This window comes from Lepisma saccharinum, chromosome 8, assembly GCF_977018435.1.
Source record: "Lepisma saccharinum chromosome 8, izLepSacc3.1, whole genome shotgun sequence".
NCBI lineage: Eukaryota > Metazoa > Arthropoda > Insecta > Zygentoma > Lepismatidae > Lepisma > Lepisma saccharinum.
Genome location: NC_139236.1, coordinates 29,764,386 through 29,789,928, shown reverse-complemented (window position 1 = coordinate 29,789,928; position 25,543 = coordinate 29,764,386). Strand labels below are relative to the sequence as shown.

The 25,543-nt window shown below is 38.4% G+C and overlaps 1 protein-coding gene across 1 annotated transcript in view; it reads right to left on the bottom strand.

Moving 5' to 3' along the window:
- Nucleotides 1-1,574: 1,574 nt before the first annotated feature.
- LOC145991720 (uncharacterized) overlaps nucleotides 1,575-25,543 on the bottom strand; it is a 110,096-nt gene continuing 86,127 nt past the window's right edge. Inside the window, exons 15-17 of the mRNA XM_083127777.1 lie at nucleotides 13,836-14,078; nucleotides 5,446-5,703; nucleotides 1,575-1,680 (exon numbers count right to left, since the gene is read on the bottom strand). Of these exons, the coding sequence (XP_082983903.1) occupies nucleotides 1,614-1,680; nucleotides 5,446-5,703; nucleotides 13,836-14,078 (568 nt within the window). The 3' untranslated portion in view covers nucleotides 1,575-1,613. The remainder of the gene's footprint in view (nucleotides 1,681-5,445; nucleotides 5,704-13,835; nucleotides 14,079-25,543) is intronic.

The following is a 25,543-nucleotide window of genomic DNA, read 5'->3' as shown; positions in this document are numbered from 1 at the left end:
CACACAGATCCTCTGGAGTAAATGGTGGTCATTTGTGTGATTTAATGGTATACCATCCTCTCATCATATGCATACAGTTAAAATAAAATTTTGCAGGTTTGTCTACAATTCAAAAAAGGGTAGCCACGCCTAGTTCGCTGGTCACGTGGTGAGTGCTAACTAATCAAATGAACATTTAAAGCAGCAAACAGACATTTGTTGAATCTTCTGAACTTGAACTCCGCTATTCGTCTCCTTGGTTAAACGTCATTTCCTTACAATAGCCTGGCACCGGGATACACCTGCACTATAGCTAGTGTTAAAAAGTGCACAGAACTAAAAGGGTCTATTGTGTACGTTTTAGTTCTCTTAGCATAAATATACTGCAATATTTCGGGGCTTCACAAACAAGATTTTATTTATGCTAAGAGAACTAAACCTAACAAACCTATTCAGTGGCGGCGATTGGGTTCCAAAACGGTGGGGGGGGGGGCAAGGAGCCAAAACTAGGGGCAAGGACAGTTTATTTTCTCTTGTTAGATAAGGTTTAGCATAGTGCGGGAGCAAAAGTTTAAAATAGACGGGGAAGCGTAACTGCACCCCCCACCTAATCGCCGACACTGAGCCTATCCTAACAACGAGAACATTTATTGTGACGTCAGTTAACTAAGGAGCTCAATCGGGTGTGCGATAAGTGAGATCTTCAGGGAAAATCAGTTGGCTGCCTCTGTAGCTCAGAAGCCGTTCTCGGTGGCGGGTAAGGTATGGAGGTTTGTGTTATGATGGAAAATGAACGCAGACAAGCCGTATAATTTTGTAGTTGTGTTGTATCTTATTTTACTTCGCTTTACCACATCTTTCCAATTTAATCGCCTCTTCGAGAATGAACCATGAACTTACGCAAGGGGAAAAAGAACATTGTCAAACATCCATATTCCTTACCAGGCCAGGATTAGAACCTGCAACTCGTAACAGCGCAGCACTGTGATAGCTACTACACCGTGGAGAAAGGCTGGTGTATTTGTGCACTTGTTATTTAGCATAGCTTTTCTACCACCTTAGGATAATCGCGACGATGAGAAAGAATAATGACACAAAGAACACCCATTCCCAGGTCGGGATTCGAACATGGGAACTTTCGGAAAGTCGACCACTTAACGTTCTCGGCCATCGAGCCACCTACTGGTATTTTACGTCGGCTTAATAACTCCCTAGGTTTATCGCGGCGACGAAAATCGATTATGATGAAGTAATGTAATGAGAAAATAGGCTTGAGAAGTAACAAACAAAACGATGAATTTATTTTCATAAACAGGCGTGAATCCTGGTACTGATGATAAAAACAAAAATAAAATTCGAAAATGAACACGAAATCGTGATTTTCACTTTGACACATATTTTTGGAAACTGTTTATTTGAAGTTCTTTTCTAACGCATTAAAACTGAATCTACTACTGTAATTATTCAGGATAGTAGAAAACGAATTTATAGCCAAGCATGAATAAACAAATGCATTTATTAAATAGCACGTACCACAACTAGTATTGTACAATATTATCAAATATTTACATTATTTCTAATTCAAGATGGGTGCATATATATTGTTATTCTGCGTGCTGAAGTGTAATTCTGGTTTAAACTACGAACCATAACATCAGTATACCAAATAAAATCTTGACGAATTTATCTATGTAGTACAACCTGAAAACGAAACATTGTAGAAGTTTAATTTAAAGGGTTAACTCAAATTTTATATTATGTCTTATACAAATATTAATATTATTATAGTACAACTCTGAAACATATTACATCCACATTTAACATAAGTAAATTTCAAACTTGTAATGTATATCAAACTGTGCTACCACCTATTGAACTAAACCTATAATTTTCAATATTTAAGTGATATAAGTACATCATCGATTAGGCTGTCTGTCTGTTTAGTAAGAAACGTCTGCAATAAGACAAAATGATTTTACGTTGTCTTATTTCTGACTAAATTGATTCTTAATATCCGATTTAACCTGGGTTCAGGTAACGCATGAAAAAGTTCCAGGCAGTGTGTTTGTGACTTCAAAGTGCTTAGAATATGCATGGAGTGTATACACTAGTGTCTACTTCGTTTGTGTAAAGTCCACTTTATGCTGATAGGCTAATCGGGACTAGAAATACAGTTTGAATTGCGATCCAAACCATTGTAAAATGTGTCGCTAGCGGGAACAAACCGGGCTCCCTTGATTACTTCACGACAGCGCAATACGATACTGTAATGAAGTTTCTGCATTTCTACCAAGTTGTACTATTGTAATATATTTCTAATAATAGCATAAGGGCATATTTAGAAGGGGATTCAGATATTGCGAAGATTTGAAATTAAATACACAAAATACTTATAGTACGATATGAAGCTCATTCATTTCTGTGATGAAGATCATAAGAATTGATTTTCGTTGAATTAACTGCTTTTTTATGTAATAATAAACTTTAAGGTTCGGGAATTTTCACCAAGAAAATGGGCTTCACAGACGAAGTGGGCATTAATTTTGTCATATACTCTTAACTTTAAAAGCGCAGTTTGTAAAAATTGTTGGTTGAGTTGGTGTTTTAAGTCCACTTTATGCCCAGTAAGGCTAATTGGGACTTGACCTACAGTTTAAAGTGGGATCCGAACCACTATATGCCTTGACCGGGTATCGAGCCCGGGACCCTCTGATTACAAGGCGACGACGCTACCCTAAGCGGTAGCCCCGTTTTCACTTTTTTCAAAATTTTACATTTCTCGTTATTTTCAATTTTCAGTTTTTTCATTAGGACAAACACAAATATCCATGTCTTACCCGGGAATCGAACCCGGAACCCCTGGCGTCGCAGCGCGCTGTGCTAAACACTCCGCCACGGAGGTCGACATCCAGTGGGTCATCGAGGAGGCATAGAATTGTATTTGGAAACGGCTATTGAAAGCATGAAAATTTCTGTATTTCTTCTGTTCGTAGTAACAACGGTTCTTATTGTTCCGCATACATTGCATTTTGCTAATCTCGACATTAATGTCAGTCCTTGAACAGTTGTTTGTTTTTATCTGGTGGCCTTAACTATAAAATAGAACAAGGAGAGACATCATAAAAAATCATATTTTCCAAGCCACTCAAGAGACTCGGTCAGGCGACCAGTCAACTCAACAAAGAAAACTGCCGACGCTATGTCAGCAATATATAATATCAGTAGAACACAACATTCTTGAATCACTGCCGGGTCTGACTGAAGTAAACAAGAAAACAACAACGAACCCGGAACAATAGATCAGCAGTTTCCAATGCTCAAGGAGATGGATAAAAAATGCCGATTTTGGGCAGAAGGGACACTCGAACGCCAACATCCAGCTAGTTCAGTGTGAGCGGAATAAGCGAGCGTCGTGAGAGGATATCAACACCCACGCCAGACCAGAGACCCTGGGTTCGAATCTCAACATTCATCAATTTCATCATATCTTCATTCATTCTCATCTTTGCGATTAGCCAAAAGTGGCAGAAATGCGAAGTAAAATAAACCCAATAAATCAATATAGGCACCTTTCTTATCACTCTAGCAAAACTAGAGCCTCCCTAGTAGCGCCGTTAACTTGTAATCAAGGGATCCTGGGATGGATACCCTGTGGGAGCCTATAGTGGTTCGGACCCCCCTTTAAACTGTAGATCCAGTTCCGATTAGCCTTACTGTGCATAAAGTGGGCTTAAAACAACAACTCAACACTAAACAACAACAACAATTCTAGCAAAAATAATGAATTTATATGAAATACCAAAGTTTCACTTGTCTATATGTTATTGTGACACAAGAAAAGGACAAATTATTGTGGGGACAAACTTCTTGCATGAAAATTACTAATTTGAAGATATCCACTTACATACAAACATTTTTCTTACGTTGGAATTTAATCAAAAAATGCAGGTTGACTCAAGACTGGAACCCAGGCCTGTTGCTTACCGTGCCATTGTTGTACAGATTAAACAACTGACTCAGCCCTGGTTTAGCCTGATTTTGACCTCTCGCTGTTTTACCTATGTGAAATTGTCCCTGACAGTGCTACCGTAACGAAATCTGTTATCCTTGAAACGCTGTTGACATCGAATGTACCTATACTCTATCCCGGGAATGTCTGGAGCAAGTGAACGAAAAATGAAAAGTCTCTGCTCAAGTAGCTAACCAATAAAAGTGTGTAATAGGTTGACCTCGGACTCTAAGGTTCTAGAAAGGGTGCTTTAGGTTCCTAAAATAGGCTCTAAAAATCCAAATATAGGTTCTAAAAACCTTAAATTAGGTTCGAAAAATCCTGAAGTAGGTTAAAAAATTAAAATTGTTCAAAATTCCAGAAAAACACTAATTAGGTATAACCGTTAAAAACCCAATTTCAAAAGAACGGTAAGAAATTTGAATATGTAGTATGTATAACAACCAAATATTAATTTTCTAACCAAATTTTCATTTGTATACATCATTTTCAAAACTATCCACAAATTAAACGAATTATTATAATACTATACTTGTGCGGTTAGCAAAAGTTACTTGTTGATATGAAGAATGAATTACGTACGTATAATCTGCTGCACAATACAATATTCACAGTCAAACTCCGTCTTGTGTCTTTGAGGATCATATTGTATGCTGAAAATGATCTTTCAACATAAACATAGCCAGTGGTGCAAATTTGAATGCATAAACGTTACTTTGCAAGGCGTGAATGCTACAAAGCACCGAACTAACGAGAAAGTGTGCAAGACCACATGGATCAGAAGTTTGCAATTTGCACTGTGCAGGTAATAGTGGTGAGAGGCATTTTGCTTTGTTTAGAGCTTTTCAAAACCATCATGGACTTGGAGGGAGGGAAATCGGCAGAGAGTATATTTCGAACTCGTCAGTCATTGAAGTTTTCGTCATCAAACAAAACAAATCCTGTAAAGCCTAAAAAAAATGGTAAAAACCTAAAAAAGGTTTGATTTAGGTGTATAAACCTACAATAGGATCTAACAAGGACAATAGGTTATTCTAGACACTATAAAATTTCATCGGTTGGCTTTTTTTAAATGAAACGTTGATGTAACTTGTTAATTCTTTTACCTGCAAAGGAAAAAATAGGTTAAAACCGAAAATCCGAGGTCTAGTAATAGGGTAAGTGAATGCATTAAGAGGAAAATGCGGCTGCAGGTACCAGCATTTAGCAGCAGCGCGTACGGCTTCGCTCCGCCCACTCGCTTTCTTCCCTTCCCTGCCGTTGCTTCATACATTCCCTAGACGAAGTATAGTATCTTTCAGAGTGCCTTACCATGGTCGAGCCTGCATTTTTTGCTAAAATGTATACGCAATTCGACTGTGTGAGCCGAATTATAAGGTAAATATTTTATTTTCTGTTTTGAGCAGAGAAATATCCATTATTCTGAGACAAGGCATAAATAGTTATAAGCTACTAACCGCTTGTAATGTATCCTGGCCTGTGGTAAAGTATCGCTGTCCTCTTTTAATATGTACTTCCGGGCTCCAAGGGCACCGTTCCTGAAATACTCATCTATGTCTGCGTCCTCCATGGCGGCATTGAAGGCTTCCGCATCCTCTGGTGGGACTCTGGCCATGAGCTGGTCGAAGCCCTCTCTCACGAAAGTCCACTGGTTCTCTACGTAGCACTCCACCATCCTCATAGCTCTGAAGACTCTCGTCTGTATCTTCAGCAACCTGGAATGGATTTGAAGTTGGCTGCTTTTTTTTCCCTCAATGGAGACCATAAGAAAAATGAATATTAATTTTCATTAAATTATAATTATCCAGGAGCGTGAAGCATTGTAACTAACTAACTCTCTAGTCTTCTTAAACCCCAATCTTTCCATCCTTACCGATTTCCTTTTATGTCCATCTCAACGTTATCCATCTTCGTCTTGGCTTCCTACAGGTCACTTACCATCAGGTTTCTTAACAAGAATCCTGTAAACTCTTCTATCCTCTCCTATTCGTGCCACATGGTCTGCACATCTAAGTCTTCTTCAATTATACTAATAATATCTGGACAGGAATACGAATTGTACACTTCTACATTATGTAACCTTCTCCACTCACCTGTCTCCTCATCCCTTTTAGGTCCAAATATTTGCTAAGGATTCTACTTTCAAACACTCTCCATTTATGTTCTTCTTTTAAGCATTGTAAGCATTACACAGTTGAGTGTAAAAAAAACAGACCGTTAAGGTAACTGGAGACACCAGTTGCAAGTGTGTTCCACAAGAAAACATAAAAATTGCCCAAGAAAGTTGTCCCACATGACAACGCTTAGATGCTTGCACTGAATCCGGGTCCCGATTAGCCAAAAGTGATAGAAAAGCAACGTAAAATAGCTTAATTGAATCTATCAACACTGGATCCGGTTTCGGTCGAACCTTTACACTCCCTCTGATGGACGTTCTGGCACTGTGGTCACATCACATCATGAAAATTGTCAGGGTACTGGTAGTTTCATGTGCAGAAAGATGTAATATTATATCCAATTCATATTCCTAATAAAATACAAATAACTGCTACGGATATCCTTCCTTAAAAATGGCAACATGAAATCAACTTGGATTACAAGACAGGTCCTGGCCAACTAATATTACATTGGAAAACCCTTTACTGAGAATATTATTGCGTAAGGTGTATTTGCGATTATATTTAATAATAAAAAATTATAGTTAGTTTTTTGCAACCACCCTGTAATTTTAAGCCACAGTTTCCTGTCTTCCGATTATAGATTGATATGTATTATCTAATTGTTTACGTTCGTAAAGCAAGTCAATAAACTTTTTATTGTGCACTGTTGTCACAAAAATAATACAAAAGCTCGATATAAAGAGCTACACTTCTGACGGATTTGAACGAAAAATCAAAATTATTTCGAAGGTCGGTGAAACACAGGGTAGTTCGGTGCCAGTGTGACCACTCACATTTATTTACATGGTTATGTTCTGCCCTGCTTGTTAGTATGATAAAAATATGCACCAGTGAAACAGAAAGTAAAATTCGTGTGGGTATTAATATGTCTGACAAATTTACAATTCATGATGGGTTAAAACAAGGAGATGCATTATCTCCATTGCTCTTTAATTTTGCCTTAGAATATGCTGTAGGGAAGGTACAAGAAACTAAAGAAGGACTAAAATTAAATGGTGTGACTCAGTTGTTAGCATATGCAGATGATGTAGACTTACTGGGGGATGAAGTGAATACAATTAAGAATAATGCTAAAATATTTTTCAAAACTGCTAAAGAGATAGGTTTGGAAGTTAACAAAGAGAAAACTAAATATATGCTTACAGGCCGAAACCAAGTGTTAGGTAATAATCAAAATCTAATTATTGATAACAACTCGTTTGAACCAGTTTCCAAATTCAAATACTTAGGAGTAATATTAACAAATGAAAATTATATTAAAGAGGAAATAAAAAGTAGGCTTAATTCAGGAAATGTATGTTACTTCCCTCTTCATAAACTTTTGTCTTCTCGTTTAATATCTAAGAAACTAAAAGTTAAAATATACAAAACAGTAATTTTGCCTGTAGTATTATATGGGTGTGAAACTTGGTCCCTTACATTGAAAGAGGAACATAAATTGAGAGTATTTGAAAATAAGATCCTTAGGAAAATCTTTGGACCTAAAAGGGATGAGGAGACAGGTGAGTGGAGAAGGTTACATAATTTAGAACTACATAATTTGTATTGATGTCCAGATATTATTAGAATAATTAAATCAAGAAGACTTAGGTGGGCAGGCCATGTGGCACGAATGGGAGAGGAAAGAGGAGTTTACAGGATTCTTGTTGGGAAACCTGATGGTAAGAGACCTGTAGGAAGGCCAAGACGAAGATGGAGGGACAACGTTGAGATGGACCTAAGGGAAATTGGTAGGGATGGAAAAGAGTATATAGAACTTGCTCAAGATAGGGAAAGATGGAAGGCCTGTGTTGCTGCAGCCATGAACCTTCGGGTTTAAGAAGGCTAGGGAGTTAGTTAGTTAGTAATGTTCTGCCCTTTCTTTCTATTTCTTGGGAAAATACTATGTACATTTTAACCTTATATCCGGAGTCAAGGTAATTTTATACGAGCGTAAAAAAACATGTATGTTGTACATTTAGAGCGTTACACAAAGAAAGTGTGTGTTTCAGTTGAACAAGGAGACATCATGCAAGTTTCAAAGACTATGAACTGCACTCCCAAACTCAATAGCGAAATTTATTTTGATTCAGACATTGCAAGAAAAAGGTGTTGTATGGAAGCTATTCATCGACATAGATTGGGGTGCCACATTCTGCTGATGTCAGTGTTCAGTGCCCGAGTGGAATTTGTTGCTTTGGGGTTTATACCGATTGAAGTAACCATAGATGGTACTATGGTACTACAAGGTGTTTCTCAGTCTTATTCAATATTTTGATTGCAAAGCACGGGTTGTACAGAACAAAGTTATTAAACTAAAAATCAAAAAATCATCTCAAATGAAACTTATAGATCCATTTCAAGTCCTGTTAAGGGCATTTTGATTCATATTATTTCAAGTTATGTTAATTACTGAATATTTATTTGCCATAATTCAAATGTTGAGAGAGTATTTTCATAAGTGGACTGAGGTGAGAAATAAATTTCTCATAGAGTTTATAAAAAGTTTGGTACTGGGTCAGTATAATTGCAAACAGTTTGACTCAAATGTTTGAATAAACGTGAAATTGTAAGCAATTGGCTACTCTGAGTTGTACGATGTGTAGTAAGAAGTGTGTTTTTAGTAATGATTACAAGTTTGGGAATTTTGTATTAATTAACTCTTTAAAAATCATTATTTGTTTAAACTGAAAGTGGGTCAATTTTACATTTATTTTTGGTATAATTTACTGCGAATGATTAGTCTTACATTTGACTTAGGGTCCTACATTTAGGGACTGCATGTCCTACTTTTCCGTTACGGTGATCTGGCAACACTATCCGGGTACGTCAGAGTAAAAGTTCGGCCGAGACTGAATTCAATGTTACCATATCCTTATAGGGTACGAGACTTAGCTCGGTAGTCTTCCCTCAACTCGAGTGATCACGTGTTCCTTGACATCACCAAGCTTTTCCTATGCTATAGTCTGCTGTTGTGCCGGGAAGCTGACCGAGAGATGTTTCTTTGCCTATAATATCCGTCTAAATGCATCATTTGTGGCCGTCTTTGGCACGTTTCATTAGGTTCTACAGTAGGAACAGTGGCTCCACCAAGTGGCGCGTCTGTGAAGCTTCCATCGAGCCACTCGGTGAAACTCTCTTTAGGAAAAAGCACACGGAGACGTCCGAACCGGGAGAAGTACGTGACAGAAAGATCCATGTGCAGATAAGAATCGCAACCACGTCTCCGCAAATCAAGTGTAAGGTGGAATTATTCCCTCAGAAGTTCGCCGCTTCGATTTTACGGACAGATGCGGTCAGTGTGAAACAATAAACCCCGCGTACCCCGATGGGAAAGGGGCCGAGAGCAGCCTAATTTTAAATGTCTTCTTTTCCATCCGAACCAGGGGGCAGGTGGAGCATGAGCCTTCTAGGTAAAAAGGTGAAGGTGGGAAAAAATTCGAGACGAATGCGAGACGACGCGGTGGTCTAGTGGGTATGGCGTCTGACTTCCATGCGGAGACTCGGGTTCGATTTCCGTGGTGGGTGATCTAAGGCCGGCCCCGCAAAAAGCGACTCCCGGGCTCACCCAGCCTAAAATGATCGGGTACCTGGGGGCAACCCTGGGAGGTAAATGCGGCCGGAGCATGGTGCTGATCACATCACCTCCAAAATGTCCGAGATCGAAAATGTGTGGGCCCTAGCCCCACATCCCTTAAATGTGCCTACGTGGCACGGTGCTATTAGCACGGGTCAAAAAACAAAATCACATGTGAACATAATAATGAATGGTGTTACCCCTCTCTGAGGTCTGAAACTAGCCATCAGCTCTGAACATGACGTTTAAAACAAACAGTAAACTTTTAATAAATCTAAATGGTCAAGAAATGAAAGTTCCTCCCTTGGTTGTTCCGCCTCTACCCACAAGTGCTTTCATTATTGCCTGATGTTAAGAAGCCACAGAGGAGGGGCAAGATTGTCTTTTTGCTCCCCCTCTTCCCCAGTCGCGCCCTAAAAAATGAGACTACATATATCTCAACTTATCTTGGTTGTGAAGAATATTTGGAAAAATATTTTTGCACTAGATTTGTGAACGTGCACTCAAGTTTCCGTTATGAAGAAGCTCACGCCATCACAGTCAGGTTTCTGCAAATCAAGTATCCCCGTAGGAATTCGCTGCTTCTGTTTGTTTTGCTTTGAAGCCTGCCAGGTTTTGTACCTACAAGTGCGCTCACATATAACAATGCACCGGCGAGGGGCACAGAGTACAGCTTAACTTTAAATCTTCCGGTGTACTTTCCGAACACGAGCTTTCTTTAGAGACCCATTGCTGTCAAAAAGGTCATCGTCCATGAGAAAATGTGCACCTTGTATTATAACGATCAAATATTGAGTAACAGGTAATTGATCTAATTACCCGTTATTAAGAATTAAGTACAATTGGTAATATTAAAATCCGTCGTGAATAAAGGTGTTTAGCGACTGCCTTAGCCAACGCTAACTTGCTCAACCACCGTTTTTTGCCCGAATCCGGATTTACATGCATTCATATGGAGAATAGCAGAAAAAGAGCAACTTTTAAACCAATGGACCAAATTGGATGAGATTTTAACCAGCGGAAGACCACATCATGAAAGTACAGATTCCAAAATTTCAGCCTAATCAGAACCGAACTACGGGAGTAATAAATTATTAAAGATCCATCGCTGGATACAATGGAAGACGGTACCCTGTTGAGATAGCCCTCGCTGGACGGGCCCGACACAATACCAGACGAGTTGGACTAATCTCTGCACGAGGGGCTGCTAGCAGAGGGCAAAGGACGGCCTGAGCATTGACCAGGATAGAAGGACAACGGTTAAAGCACCAAAAACAATAAATAGGCACATAAACGCAGAGGCTAGAGCGTCACCACGTTCAAATCTGGAATAAAAGAGATGATTCGGAATAGCGAGAACACAGTTTGCCTAGAATCGACACCGGAGTATGAGCTACGCGCGACCTAGCTCCGAGTCGCGATCAGACCCATGGTCTGGATTTGTCTTTTGACTCGAGTGAGTGTTTAGAGCCATGGAGTACAGCAGAGTAGACCCAGGGGGTCGTTTCCCCCCTCGCCGTCAACGCATCCGTGTACATACGTGTGGTTATGTGAGAATAACACCAGACACGTCCACCTGTGTCAATCGTCCTGAACAACGTCCTAAGTTAGTAGAAGTTAATAACCATTGATAGCAAAGTTAATACCGAAGTGCATAAAACAGTCAATACTAAAGTTAATAACATTTAATATCCATGTGTGTCCATGTGAAACCGCGAATGGCTCATTACGTATGTTCGTCTCAACGCCTAAGCCATGTATCTCTACGTACGAGTGACAGCGAAGGACTGAGCTAGTTTACGTATGGAGTCTACAGTATACGGGTACCGTCATGGACGTGCCAGCGAAGTGAACGAGTGAAGCCAGGATCCGATGATGCCATATGGAACTGCCGAGTGATCCACTTTCGCCAACCAGGATAACCGCGAAGTACAACGCCGGAGTGTGGACGCCTTCCAAAACTGTAGGACCACTTTCACCCTACCCAGGTCAGAGGGAATGCAGCGAAGGTAAGATCCAACCATGTGTGTGTGAGAGAGATGACGCCAATCTACAGCGAATCTGCATAAATCATTGTATAACTTAAATCAGTGCTATGGCATAACTCGACATCCTTATTCCGGCGGACTAATCAACGTTATGGATCAGAGTATATGTTAACAGCCAAACAATAGTTCATTGAAACTCCAGAAAAGATAAAAGGGTTCGCACAAAGAACAATTAATCACATTACATCTAAAACCCTAAACAGTAAATTGTAAAAGGCAATGTAACCAAGAAATAGCAAGAGTATAGACAAAGTATTAATTAATCTAACATTTGTAATTGTCATATTGTCCCAATATGCCATGGAATGTGTGTATGAATGAACGAGAGAGAGAGAGAGAGAGAGAGAGAGAGAGAGAGAGAGAGAGAGAGAGGCATGATGTACTCTTTATTTATCTGTGTTTTAATATATGTGTATATTCTGAATCACCGTAGTACTATGTCACGTCATTTCAGGTGCTTGAAAAAAAATCCTCCTAGGTTTATTCTTAGTAACTCCGACTGTAGGCACTTATCCTGACCGTCTTATAATTCATGTAATGTTTAATTAGTGTGTCACGGGGAGCGATTCTGTGTTGTTTTGTTGCTTAGTTTTGCACGCAGAAGCGTCCCCTAACAGCATGTTCTTGGAAATTCAAGCCTAGACTAATCTCCCCTTCCCTTTCCAAATTTAGACTTGGTCAGACGACCCGATCATTGTTCAGAGTAGAATAACTGCAGAAGGCGTGTTTAGGCATTTACTCTGCAAATTGTAGTGATGAGTTTGGATTTGGATGAGTCGGGGGTGGGAGATTGCCTTCAGTCCTAGGTTCTTCTCTCAAATCTGAAACATCTGAGAGGGGCCATTGATCTGAAAAGACATGTAAAGCTCAGACTGATTTAATTCAAACGCAATACTAAGTACCTACCTAGTTGCTACGATAATTACAGATCAAAATATCTAATGTTAAAGCTGTTGGCGTAGCGTGGCGACTTGCCCCATATTTAACACCTCGGCCCTCTCCAACCATGCACTTCATTTGAAAGCCTTCATTGCAAGACTTTATCCTAGAAATGCTCTAAAATTTCTGATAGTTTCATTTCTTAATCTTAATCTCTGAAGAGCAGTCTGGGATTTGAAAATATCATTATAAGGTGAAAGAATCGTTTTGTTACGCCATTTTAGAATCAGAAGTGTTTTATATGTTGAAATATGAAAATAAAAGATACCATATTGCCCCAATCTCATAGACTGCCTTCGCGGTCAGACAAAAATGGTAGAAAAGTGATGTAAAATAAATTAAATCTATCATTAATTTTTTTCCTTTTAACCCTTTCATTCATGTAATTCTTCTTTAGTATGCGACGTTTTTGTTAAAATTGTACTAAGATTTATAAAATGATGAAATGGTAAATGAGAAAACGGCCACGGGCAACTTTCTTTTTAACACATCGGTCAGAAAGGTTCAGAAACATGGATTTTCTCAATACGTTTGCACGTGTACTTCGCACCTTTTTAAAAGTAGTGCGTTTTCAGTTATGTTACTAATCATTAAAGGAATGCCTCAATACCATCATGCTTCACTGCATGCGAAGATCGAGTACCAGGCAGGGGTGGAAATTTGCTGTATCGTAAGACCTAAAATTTCAGTTTTCATGTATTATGCGCCATTTAATGGACTTATAAGTAATAAAATATTCCGTAATAGAGGTCTCTGGTCCTGCTCTTATCTCTTATGAGGCTTCGCCACTGTGGATATTCATATATTCTTTAAGTATATATTTATTATTTATGTAATATATACGTATATATATATATATATATATATATATATATATATCAATAAAATAAAATAAGCTATTTAATAATAATTACTATATTATATATATAATTGTAATAATAATTATATATATATAATATATATACATATACGTATGAGATTGTAAAAACTGGTTGATAGATTTAAAAATCTGCCCCCCCCCCTCCAAAATAAGTTCTGACGTCCCTGAAAGCACATATAACCAGGGCAGGTACTCGAGCCAAAGTACATCGATATATTGAAAGCCAAGCAACTAGGATCCTTACCTTGGTTTCCGTCCTGTTATAAACAGAAGAGAGTCTATGACGGCTGCAGGAAGAAAATGGAAGAGGCCGACTTTCATAAGATGGAGCCATCTTCTCCTCGTGAAGGAATTCCTGGTGGGGTACCACAGGGCTCCATTCAGGGGGATATCGTCCAGAGCTTTCAATCCACGGTCATTCAGATCTCGGTAGGACAGCCTGAAGTTGCTGGTAGCCGAACAGTTCAGAACAACGGTCGCTTTTGGTCTGGAACAAAATAGGCACTCTTGTAGGCAAGATATGAATCAAAATCCCTTTCATCTAGAGCGTGGAGTCAACTGACTGCACTTTGCACTTAGCCAAATTTAGACGACATATTAGGACATTAATATGAATGCTGACACCGTGCCTCCTTCACATGTACTAGTTGAAAAAATATTTATACTGTACTTACATACTTTTCATTATTATCTTTTAAATTATATATTTTTGTAATTTACATACTCTGTATAAATTATTAGCATAACTGTACACTTAACATAGTAATTCGTGTAGGGCAAAAAGCTGTTTGTTTTTTTATTTTTAGAGAATCGGTTCAAATAGAAGGTAAGCATAACCCTACTTCAAATAATAAATAATAATAATAATAGTTATTCTAGACTAGAGCGTATCAAAAAATATAATTTGGAGGGGTTCCACTAAATATGTGACATTTCTTCTGGATCTGCCCATTCATCATATCATCAAATATGTGTGTGTGTATATATAATGAAAATACTAAAGGGGTCGGGACCCCCTGCATCAAGCCGTGCATCCGCCTCTGATTCTAGGTTAGAGCACACTAATAAAGAAAACACGTAAGACTAAAAAAGCATCGCTGCACATGATCTATTCTGTAGTTTCAATGATAAGGCAATGTAGTTATTCAATTGTTGAAAAATGCACTGCAGATTCATAGTAATAAGGACATAAAAACTAAATACATTAGGTTTGGAAATAACGCTATGAAATATGGTCACCACAAACTAAAGGGGCAGATAACGGGTGTCCCACTAGCTTTCGAACCCGAAAAAAAAACGTTATAATTTCCGAACAAACATACATAGGAAAATGAAATTCACAATACACGTACCTTGTTTCATGCTGAACACGAGGCTTGGTTGAACATAGACGCACGCGTCAAAACAAAGACGGTAGGTGGCGCCAGGGGAAGTGGTGCGTGTCGGTTAGTGTGATGTGCGAGTCCCTGCATCGCGAGGATGGATCGGTACACCGTACCAGAACGCGTGTTCATTGTAAAGAAATATTGGATATCGGGATCGTATCAGACCGTTCAACGTGAATTTGGACGCCGTAAAGGACCATTGAAAGTGGGAGTTTGGTGTGCAATTTCCCGACAGCGTATCATTGGACCCATCTTCTTTGAAGATACAGTAAACACACAAGTTTACTTACACATCTTCAGTGCATTTGTGAATCAGCTGGATGATGAATAACTGCGTTGCTGTTATTTCCAACAAGACGGAGCGACATGCCATACTTCCAACGTGTCCATGGCAGAAATTGAGTCCTTTTTTGGTGACAGAATCATCTCCAAAGGATTATGGCCGCCAAGATCCCCAGATTTGACACCTCCGGATTTCTTTTTATGAGGTTTCCTTATAGGTTGTGTCTACAGAAACAAACCACGATCACTGCAAGAGTTGCGAAACAACATTGAGAATGCGATTCACGAGATCACACCGGAGACTCTACATCGGACTTTTCTCAATATGGAAGGCCGTGTATAAACTTGTCTGGACGTCTAGCGAAGACACTTGCAGCACCTGCTGTAACGATCACGTATTCAGCTTGAAACAAGGTATACGTATTGTGAATTTCATTTTCCTATGTATATTCGTTCGGAAATTATAACGTTTTTTTCGGGTTCGAAAGCTAGTGGGATACCCTGTATATTGGAGACTAATTTAGCAATGTTATTGCAGTGTAAGAGAATGTATGGGAATGACGTTTCTGCAAGTAAGGACAAATCCTTTGAGGACTTGGCAAAGTTACTACGAAGAAGAAGATCAAAGTACTGAAGACTTGGTATGTGTGGAAGCTTTTCTGGTGACTAACTATGAAGAAAGTGAAGAGGTTCTCTTGGGTTAACGTCGAAGTGAAGGGAATTCCAGTTAGTGTTGCCCACGAGACGAGACGAGACGAGACGAGACTTTGGTCTGTCCCGTCCCGTCTCGTGAAAATGCTGTCTCGTCTCGTGTCTCGTCTCGAAAATATTCGCCCGACCCTGTGGCCGAGTGGTTAGCACATCGCGCTGCGACGCCAAGGGTCCCGGGTTCGAATCCTGGTCGGGCTTGGTTGTTTGTGAATGTCCATTCATCAATTTCATCATTTCATCACTCATCCCCATCTTCGCAAATTAGCCAAGAGGCACAAAACGCGAAGTAAAATAAACTAAATCAATCAAAATCAAAATCGAAAATATTCGTGTGTCCCGTCTCGAAGGGTTCTGTCTCGTCTCGTCTCGTCTCGTCCCGTCTCGTTTTGTCTCGTCTCGTCTCGTAAAAGTGATCCGGGATATCATGGCAACAAAAGTCAAAAGTAGCAGAAACACGAAATATTTTTCCGGAAAGTGGGATAAAGCTCCAAATATTTTACCCATTGCGTGGTGAAAATAAATAAGGTTCGTTAATCATGAGGACATTAATATTAGAAATGCAGTTTGTTGGTTACTGATTGCTAGGTATCTTATGAAATCAACCTTGTGGTTTTTCTCGCTTCATACAACTGTCTATCCATCGTACATTTGTGAGTGCTCTTTTTCATTACTGCTATACCTTTTGGAAGTCTTGAAATGTTTTCCAATAGACCATCTTTCTTTCTGAATGTCGAACTTCCGTGCACTATGAAAATGTACATTTTTTCTTTAAATTCTAAGCTTGGCGCTGGGGAGCAACAAAAAAGTTTTTAAATATGTAGTACGAACACAAAAGACTATTTAAAATTTCAATATTTAGTATATTACAAATAGAAAGCATTTATTGTTCTTAATATTGTTAAACATCTTCTATGACATAAGTTTCAAAAAGTGTTTCTTTGTTATATTGTGCTGTTTCTTATGCTCAGCTTATGACGCACATACTTCTTTGTTTTCCCTTTAGCCTCTAAGTCCGGTACCACCACCGCTTGATCTAATTTATCCTTCGGCAGGCACGCATCTAGAAATATATGTCGGGGAAGGTGTCCGAGCCAAGTGTTTCAGAAAAAAATATAATAATAACATTAACGACAACAATTAAGCAAATGTTTAAATTAATACATTAATATAATTCATAGGTCTATTCACTTGAATATGTAAATTAATCAATTCTATTATTGTTATTGCATGAAATGTTACAAAGATGGTAGAAGAATAGTAATATAACAGCACGAATATTAGCTAATATCTAGCTTACGTGTAGTTAAGATCGTCAAAATCTGCATAAAAACAGCTGTCCTGGCAAGAAAATTATTGTCAAAAAAGGTGATGAATTGAATATTTGCTGAATAACAATAAAATATGTTACATCCAGTTGACGAAAAATAAAGTTTCTGATTAATATTTTATGCTCATTATTATAAGTAGTAGCGTACATAAATCTTCATTCAAAGCAGTATGATCCCAATAGAATCTTTGTTTTCTAGTAAGTTCGGCAGGAATATGTAACCCTCGATTATGCTAAACAAATATATTTTTTGTTTAGCTAGAGCAAGACCCCAGGAGGATGCAAGAAGCCGTTCCTGCAAAAGTGTATGTTTTACGAAGCGAAGAAACGTGACAAAACCACCACGTATGGAAGGCAAACCTGCATTTATTTTATATCGCACATTTACAGAGCCGTGCCTCCTGAAGTTATAAAAAATCCCAACTTCAATGATTCTTTTAGACATGCTATAGTTGAAAAAATATGTTTAGATGGACCCAAAGTGCATCATTATCAGATTATGCATATAACGTGTTATTGGAATCAACATATTTGTGTAAATTGGGTGCCTCCCCGATGTCATAGTAATAACGTCGAGGTCTTGTAATCAAGGGTCCCTCCCGTTCGATACCCAATGGAGGCACAAAGTGGATCGGGTCGCACTTTAAACTGTAGGTCGGTTCGCGATTTAGCCTATTTGTGAATCAAGTGGACTTAAAAAAAAAACAAAAAAAAACAAAACAATATCAACCTTAAGAATATTAGAATCCACTAATTCACCCGCAGGTAAGTCAAATTTCACATATCCCTCTTCATCCTCGTTCATAGACTTCATGCAATACTCTTGTGTTGCATCCCACCAGGTGCGAGAAATGTGAAGTTATTATTTCCTTTAGTGTTGCTCACGGGACGGGACATGTCCCGTCTCGTCTCGTGTCTCGTCTCGAAAACGAGACGAGACACGAGACGGGACAAGCCTTTTGAAATTCGAGACGGGACGAGACGGAATGCCTTTCTCGTCTCGTTTTCGAGACGAGACACGAGACGGGACGGGACGGCCTTTGAAAAGTCTCGTCTCGTCTCGAATGTCTCGAAAAAATAAAAGCAAAATTTTTAATCAGTTGCAAATACTTGTTTGCTTGGAATAAAATATTTCAATTAGAAACGTTGATAAGCGTGTATTAAGTCAAAATAAGAAGACTATTCTAGAGAGAGGCATGAATGAATACCTACACTTATTTCCTATACTCTTTCGAAACACAGCGTTACTCCCCATTTTTTTTAAAAAAAAATATTCCAGGTTAATAACTTTATGTTACGATAGTACTCCAGATACTAATACAATTCTGAATAACATCAAGTAAAAGGACAGGTAGAGAAGGTGGAAGGCGGGGCCAAAAGATCGTGGAGTATCTGCGTCCGAGGTTTATCTTGTAAAAATAGTCTCAGCTCTATAGGTTGGAAAGATAAACGGACCGACGGATAGGGTTTATTATTATTATTATTTAATTTTTACATCAAAAGGGTGTACAGAAGTGAATGTTATTAGGAAGTAGGAAAAGCATTGTAGGAAACATGGCAGTACAAATTGATAAGGAGTTGTTGGGAAAGTTATTAAGGAGTCCAAGATATAAGCAAGACTAAGAGAAGGAGATAATTAGGGACAAATAATCTAGCATTATCCCACTCCGAACAGCTGAGAGCTAAAGAGGAGGAGAAAATACGGGAAATATGGAAAGAAATGATTTGGTGATTTTAGTGTTTACAGGGAACCACGACAAGATTTTACCACATGATTATTTGCACGGGTTACGAAATTATTAGAATGTTATGGAAATTTCGGATATGTCTTTGTTGAGAAAATTCTTGTTGTTTCCCTCAGGCATTCTGCAGGTGGTTGGATTCGATTTTTTTACGTCCGTTTGAAGATTATTTCCAATGTTTTTTTTTATTTCTTTATTTGTTATTTAAGGAGAATACTATTCCTTGGATTGTAATAACGAAATACTGAGGCTGATATAGAATAGATTTCAAATGAAGGAAGTGCACTAAGTTCTGTATAATCGTCGTAGAAGAAAACTTTCTTCTATGAGGGGATACTTCTTCGATACTCTTGAAGCTAATGAGGGGATATTATTTGGAAATGTATTGAACGTGAACCTTAAAATGCAAATTACACTTAAAATTCGATTCAAAGCATATCGCGGGCAGGTAAAAGAACGCTTATTAGGATTTGCCACTCTTCAATCATTAGATGCAGGTTCGCTCTTTCTCGTACATATCAAAATCGAAGAACTTCTTCCCACGAACTCCATACGTGCCTGTAATTGTGTAGCATAAACATACGATGGAGTGGTAGAGTAAGAGTAAGTATTGCCAGGGTCAGAATATTTCTTGAATTCTGAGATAACTGTAACTTTTGTCTGATTTTCTATCCTGCGATAACATTTCCCTGAAAGGTGAAACACAAATTTTGCCCAAAACTCTTCAGCGTTACGAAGATGGTTGTCCTTAAAATCTTTGAAAAGGCTTGCTCGAAACAGGATGCTGGATGCAAACTGCCTCATTTGGCTGTTCTTGCCATTGAGAAGAAATGTCAAGTCCTGGACGTACCAAAGGTGCGCATTGTGTTCTCCAAAGCACCTACAGCAGAATTCTCCTACAGGAGAATTGCACTTCACTAAGTGCCTCACATTGTTTCTAATACTTAAGAAGATTCATTTCTTCCAACGTCACGTTTATTTTGCAAGAAAATTAAACTCTTAGAAGAATTATTTTCATCATTTATATTATTATCTTATAACTTAAATATTTATATCAGTAGTTTCATCTCAAGAAAGACGATGAATTATAAAATTATGAATGTCTTTCAATACTGAAATAGGCCACTAGAGACAACGCAACTTACCAATAAAAAAGAACTAATGTCTTTATTAAAACGAATCATGTGGAGATAAGCTCGTATCAAGAAGTAAATTTAGGCTGTAAACGTGCACTCTAAATAAAAGACACACACAAAACACCATACATAAATATAATAATAATTCTAATAATAATAATAATTATTATTATTATAATTATTATTATATAAGTATATATATGTGTAGTGTTTTCGGGCGTTTTAATGTGACTGCCCCCTTACAATATTTGGTCCCCCCCCCCAGTCAAATTTCCCTGGCGCCGTCACTGGTTGGAAGTAAATTTATTAGGACGAGGAAAGTAACATTAGCTGTTGACAGTGTTGCACCAAAGGACGTGATATGTGCTACTGTTTGTATAAATTATAGGAAATTTAAGCAAAAATTTATAATTGTTGAGACTTGAGAGTTGTTTCCTTCATTTGATCTTAGGAAGAGGTTTTCTGAGACAGAGTGGGATTGTTTTACACATACATGGGAAAGGGTGGTTGTTTAAAGATAGAGACGCATTTTGCACATTTTTTAAAAGTTCAGATAAAACGAGAATTTAGCCTTACTGTTATGAAAAGAAATAACGCAGTACGGGGAAATAATAACTTCACATTTTTCGCACCTGGTGGGATGCAACACAAGAGTATTGCAGGAAGTCTATGAACGAGGATGAAGAAGGATATGTGAAATTTGACTTACCTGCGGGTGAATTAGTTTATTCTAATATTCTTAAGGTTGATATTGTTTTTTGTTTTTTTTAAGTCTACTTGATTCGCAAATAGGCTAAATCGCGAACCGACCTACAGTTTAAAGTGCGATCCGATCCACTTTGTGCCTCCATTGAGTATCGACGCGAGGACCCTTCATTACAAGACCTCGACGTTACGCCATCGGGGAGGCACCCAATCTACACAAATATGTTGATTCCAATAACACGTTATATGCATAATCTGATAATGATGCACTTTGGGTCCATCTAAACATATTTTTTTCAACTATAGCATGTCTAAAAGAATCATTGAAGTTGGGATTTTTATAACTTCAGGAGGCACGGCTCTGTAAACGTGCGATATAAAATATATACAGGTTTGCCTTCCATACGTGGTGGTTTTGTCACGTTTCTTCGCTTCGTAAAACATACACTTTTGCAGGAAAGGCTTCTTGCATCCTCCTGGGGCCTTGCTCTAGCTAAACAAAAAATATATTTGTTTAGCATAATCGAGGGTTACATATTCCTGCCGAACTTACTAGAAAACAAGGATTCTATTGGGATCATACTGCTTTGAATGACAGTATCAATGAAGTTTTATGTACGCTGCTACTTATAATAATGAGCATAAAATATTAATCAGGAACTTTATTTTTCGTCAACTGGATGTAACATCTTTTTTTGTTATTCAGCAAATATTCAATTCATCACCTTTTTTGACATTAATTTTCTTGCCAGGACAGCTGTTTTTATGCAGATTTTGACGATCTTAACTACACGTAAGCTAGATATTAGCTAATATTTGTGCTGTTATATTAATATTCTTCTACCATCTTTGTAACATGTCATGCAATAACAATAATAGAATTGATTAATTTACATATTCAAGTGAATAGACCTATGAATTATATTAATGCATTATCTAGATGCGTGCCTGCCGAAGGATAAATTAGATCAAGCGGTGGTGGTACCGGACTTAGAGGCTAACGGGAAAACAAAGAAGTATGTGCGTCATAAGCTGAGCATAAGAAACAGCACAATATCACAAAGAAACACTTTTTGAAACTTATGTCATAGAAGATGTTTAACAATATTAAGAACAGTAAATGCTTTCTATTTGTAATATACTAAATATTGAAATTTTAAATAGTCTTTTGTGTTCGTACTACACATTTAAAAACTTTTTTGTTGCTCCCGAGCGCCAAGCTTAGAATTTAAAGAAAAAATGTACATTTTCATAGTGCACGGAAGTGCGACATTCAGAAAGACAGAAGGTCTAGTGAAAAACATTTCAAGACTTCCAAAAGGTATAGCAGTAATGAAAAAGAGCACTCAGTCACTTATACCGTGTTTGTTACAACCTGTCCGGCTTCCCGCGGTAGCTGATCGCTGGCTTTTCTAGCATAAACCAAGCGGTGTTGCTGCTGAAGACCGCCTGAACTCCGTGCTGGGGAAAGCCAAAACCAGGCAGCAAATTAAAATACGCAACGTGGCAACAACGTCTACGTAAGCTCCTCTCTTCTGGCTTCCATTCGCTCCTCGCTGCCCAGCAAACGACTTTTTTCTCGTTTCTCATTGGCACCAGAACTGTCGAGCGATCGCTAGCGCGGGAAACGGGACAGGTTCTAACAAACTTGGTATAAATGTACGATGGATAGACAGTTGTATGAAGCGAGAAAAACCGCAAAGTAGATTTCATAAGATACCTAGCAATCAGTAACCAACAAACTGCATTTTTAATATTAATGTCCTCATGATTAACGAACCTTATTTATTATCACCACGCAATGGGTAAAATATTTGGAGCTTTATCCCACTTTCCGGAAAAATATTTCGTGTTTCTGCTACTTTTGACTTTTGTTGCCATGATATCCCGGATCACTTTTACGAGACGAGACGGGACAAAACGAGACGGGACGAGACGAGACGAGACAGAACCCTTCGAGACTGGACACGAGACGGGACAAACGAATATTTTCGAGACGAGACACGAGACGAGACAGCATTTTCACGAGACGGGACGGGACAGACCAAAGTCTCGTCCCGTCTCGTCTCGTGGGCAACACTAATTTCCTTGTACTGCGTTATTTCTTTTCATAACAGTAAGGCTAAATCCTCGTTTTATCTGAACTTTTAAAAAATGTGCAAAATACGTCTCTATCTTTAAACAACCACCCTTTCCCATGTACGTGTAAAATAATCCCACTCTGTCTCAGAAAACCTCTTCCTACGATCAAATGAAGGAAACAACTCTCAAGTCTCAACAATTATAAATTTTTGCTTAAATTTCCTATAATTTATACAAACAGTAGCACATATCACGTCCTTTGGTGCAACACTGTCAACAGCTAATGTTACTTTCCTCGTCCTAATAAATTTACTTCCAACCAGTGACGGCGCCAGAGAAATATGACTGGTGGGGGGGAAGGCTGGCAACAAAATATTGTAAGGGGGCAGTCACATTAAAACGCCCGAAAACACTACACATATATATACTTATATAATAATACTTATATAATAATACTTATAATAATAATAATTATTTATTATTATAATTATTATTATATTCATGTATGGTGTTTTGTGTTTGTCTTTTATTTATAGTGGACGTTTACTGCCTAAATTTACTTCTTGATTACGAGTTTATCTCCACATGATTCGTTTTAATAAAGACATTAATTCTTTTTTATTGGTAAGTTGCGTGGTCTCTAGTGTCCTATTTCCGTATTGAAAGACATTCATAATTTTATAATTCATCGTCTTTCTTGAGATGAAACTACTGATATAAATATTTAAGTTATAAGATAATAATATAAATGATGAAAATAATGCTTCGAAGAGTTTAATTTTCTTGCAAAATAAACGTGACGTTTGAAGAAATGAATCTCCTTAAGTATTAGAAACAATGTGAGGCACTTAGTGAAGTGCAATTCTCCTGTAGGAGAATTCTGCTCTGTGTGCTTTTGAGAACACATTGCCCACCTTTGGTACGTCCGGGACTTCACATTTCTTCTCAATAGTAAAAACAGCCAAATGAGGCAGTTTGCATCCAGCATCCTGTTTCGAGCAAGCCTTTTCAAAGATTTTAAGGACAACCATCTTCGTAACGCTGAAGAGTTTTGGGCAAAATTTGTGTTTCACCTTTCAGGGAAATGTTATCAGAGGATAAAAAAATCAAAGGTTACAGTTATCTCAGAATTCAAGAAATATTCTGACCCTGGCATTACTTACTCTTACTCTACCACTCTAACCTATGTCTGTGCTACCCAATTACAGGCACCTATGGAGTTCGTGGGAAGAAGTTCTTCGATTTTGATATGTACGAGAAAGAGCGAACCTGCATCTAATGATTGAAGAGTGGCAAATCCTAATAAGCGTTCTTTTACCTGCCCGCGATATGTTTTGAATCGAATTTTAAGTGTAATTTGCATTTAAGGTTCACGTTCAATACATTTCCAAATAATATCCCCTCATTAGCTTCAAGAGTATCGAAGAAATTCCCTTTGTTAAGGTTTCCTCAGACTCATCATCTCGATATTCAAGTCCCTGAATAGTAAGAATCAGCGATGAATCCACGACAACTGACATGGAGTGGATCACTCTTGGTCCTGGGTTCGATACCCAGTGGAGGCACTTTAAACTGTAGGTCCAGTCCCGATTAGCCTTACTGTGCATAAAGTGGACTTCAAACGACAAATCAACCAACCAACCAAATCTTGAATCAACTTTGAATGTCTTTTAATAATTAGCGTTGTCACTAACGACCACGATTAGAATAATTTGCCCGTACTACAGATGATGTCTTGTGGTCCTCAAAATATTCCTGACGTTTTAAAACCATCCACATTCAACACTTTTTCCCAGTTCTTAAGACTGGTTAAAACTTAGGTTAATCTCGGCTATTACAGGACATAAATCAATGAGAAATCACCTATGCCCAGGTCGGCGCTCGAATCTTGGACGAAACAAATTAATATTTGTTAATCAAGTTGGTATTATATGCAGGAAAGTGATATCATGCAGAATACACCACTTTGAAAAGGTGAAAATCGTCATACTCTTATAAATGAACTCTCTTATTATTCGATATTTAATTAACTTCAGTTGGGGGGCCCGGGGGGGCGAAGTGTCTGACATGGGGAGTCCCCCTGCCCCCTCTGGCGTCGTCACTGTTTCCAACCCTCTAATAACTTCGCTGCTGATAGCCTCACCTTCGAAATGGAAGCTTGTGTGTCGGCGAATAATACAAAGAACTTGTGTTCAGTGTCCCTCTTTCATTCAAAGTCTGCCGTTTTCCTTTTCAGCTTTTCCTGCAAAACTTCCTGTCAGCAAGCAAACCAAATTACAGAATTTTTATTGCCCCTCCCTTGCATCAACTTTCATTCCTACTTTAGGCCTGGATTTATGGCACGTACCCGCTACTGCAGGTCAACCTCGCCCTATGTTTGGTGTTTGCCCCTGAAGCAACGGTGTCCATTGTTCAAAGCGAAACCTCTGTCAGTGGGGAACGGCGAAAAATAGTCTCGGAATACACCCTGGTCGTAAACAAGCTCCCGCCACCCTGACATTGCTGTCAGCTTCCCTTTGAAGTTCGATAAAACTACTTTGTGAAATGTGTTTAGTAACAAGTGAAAATGTAGACAGTAGACA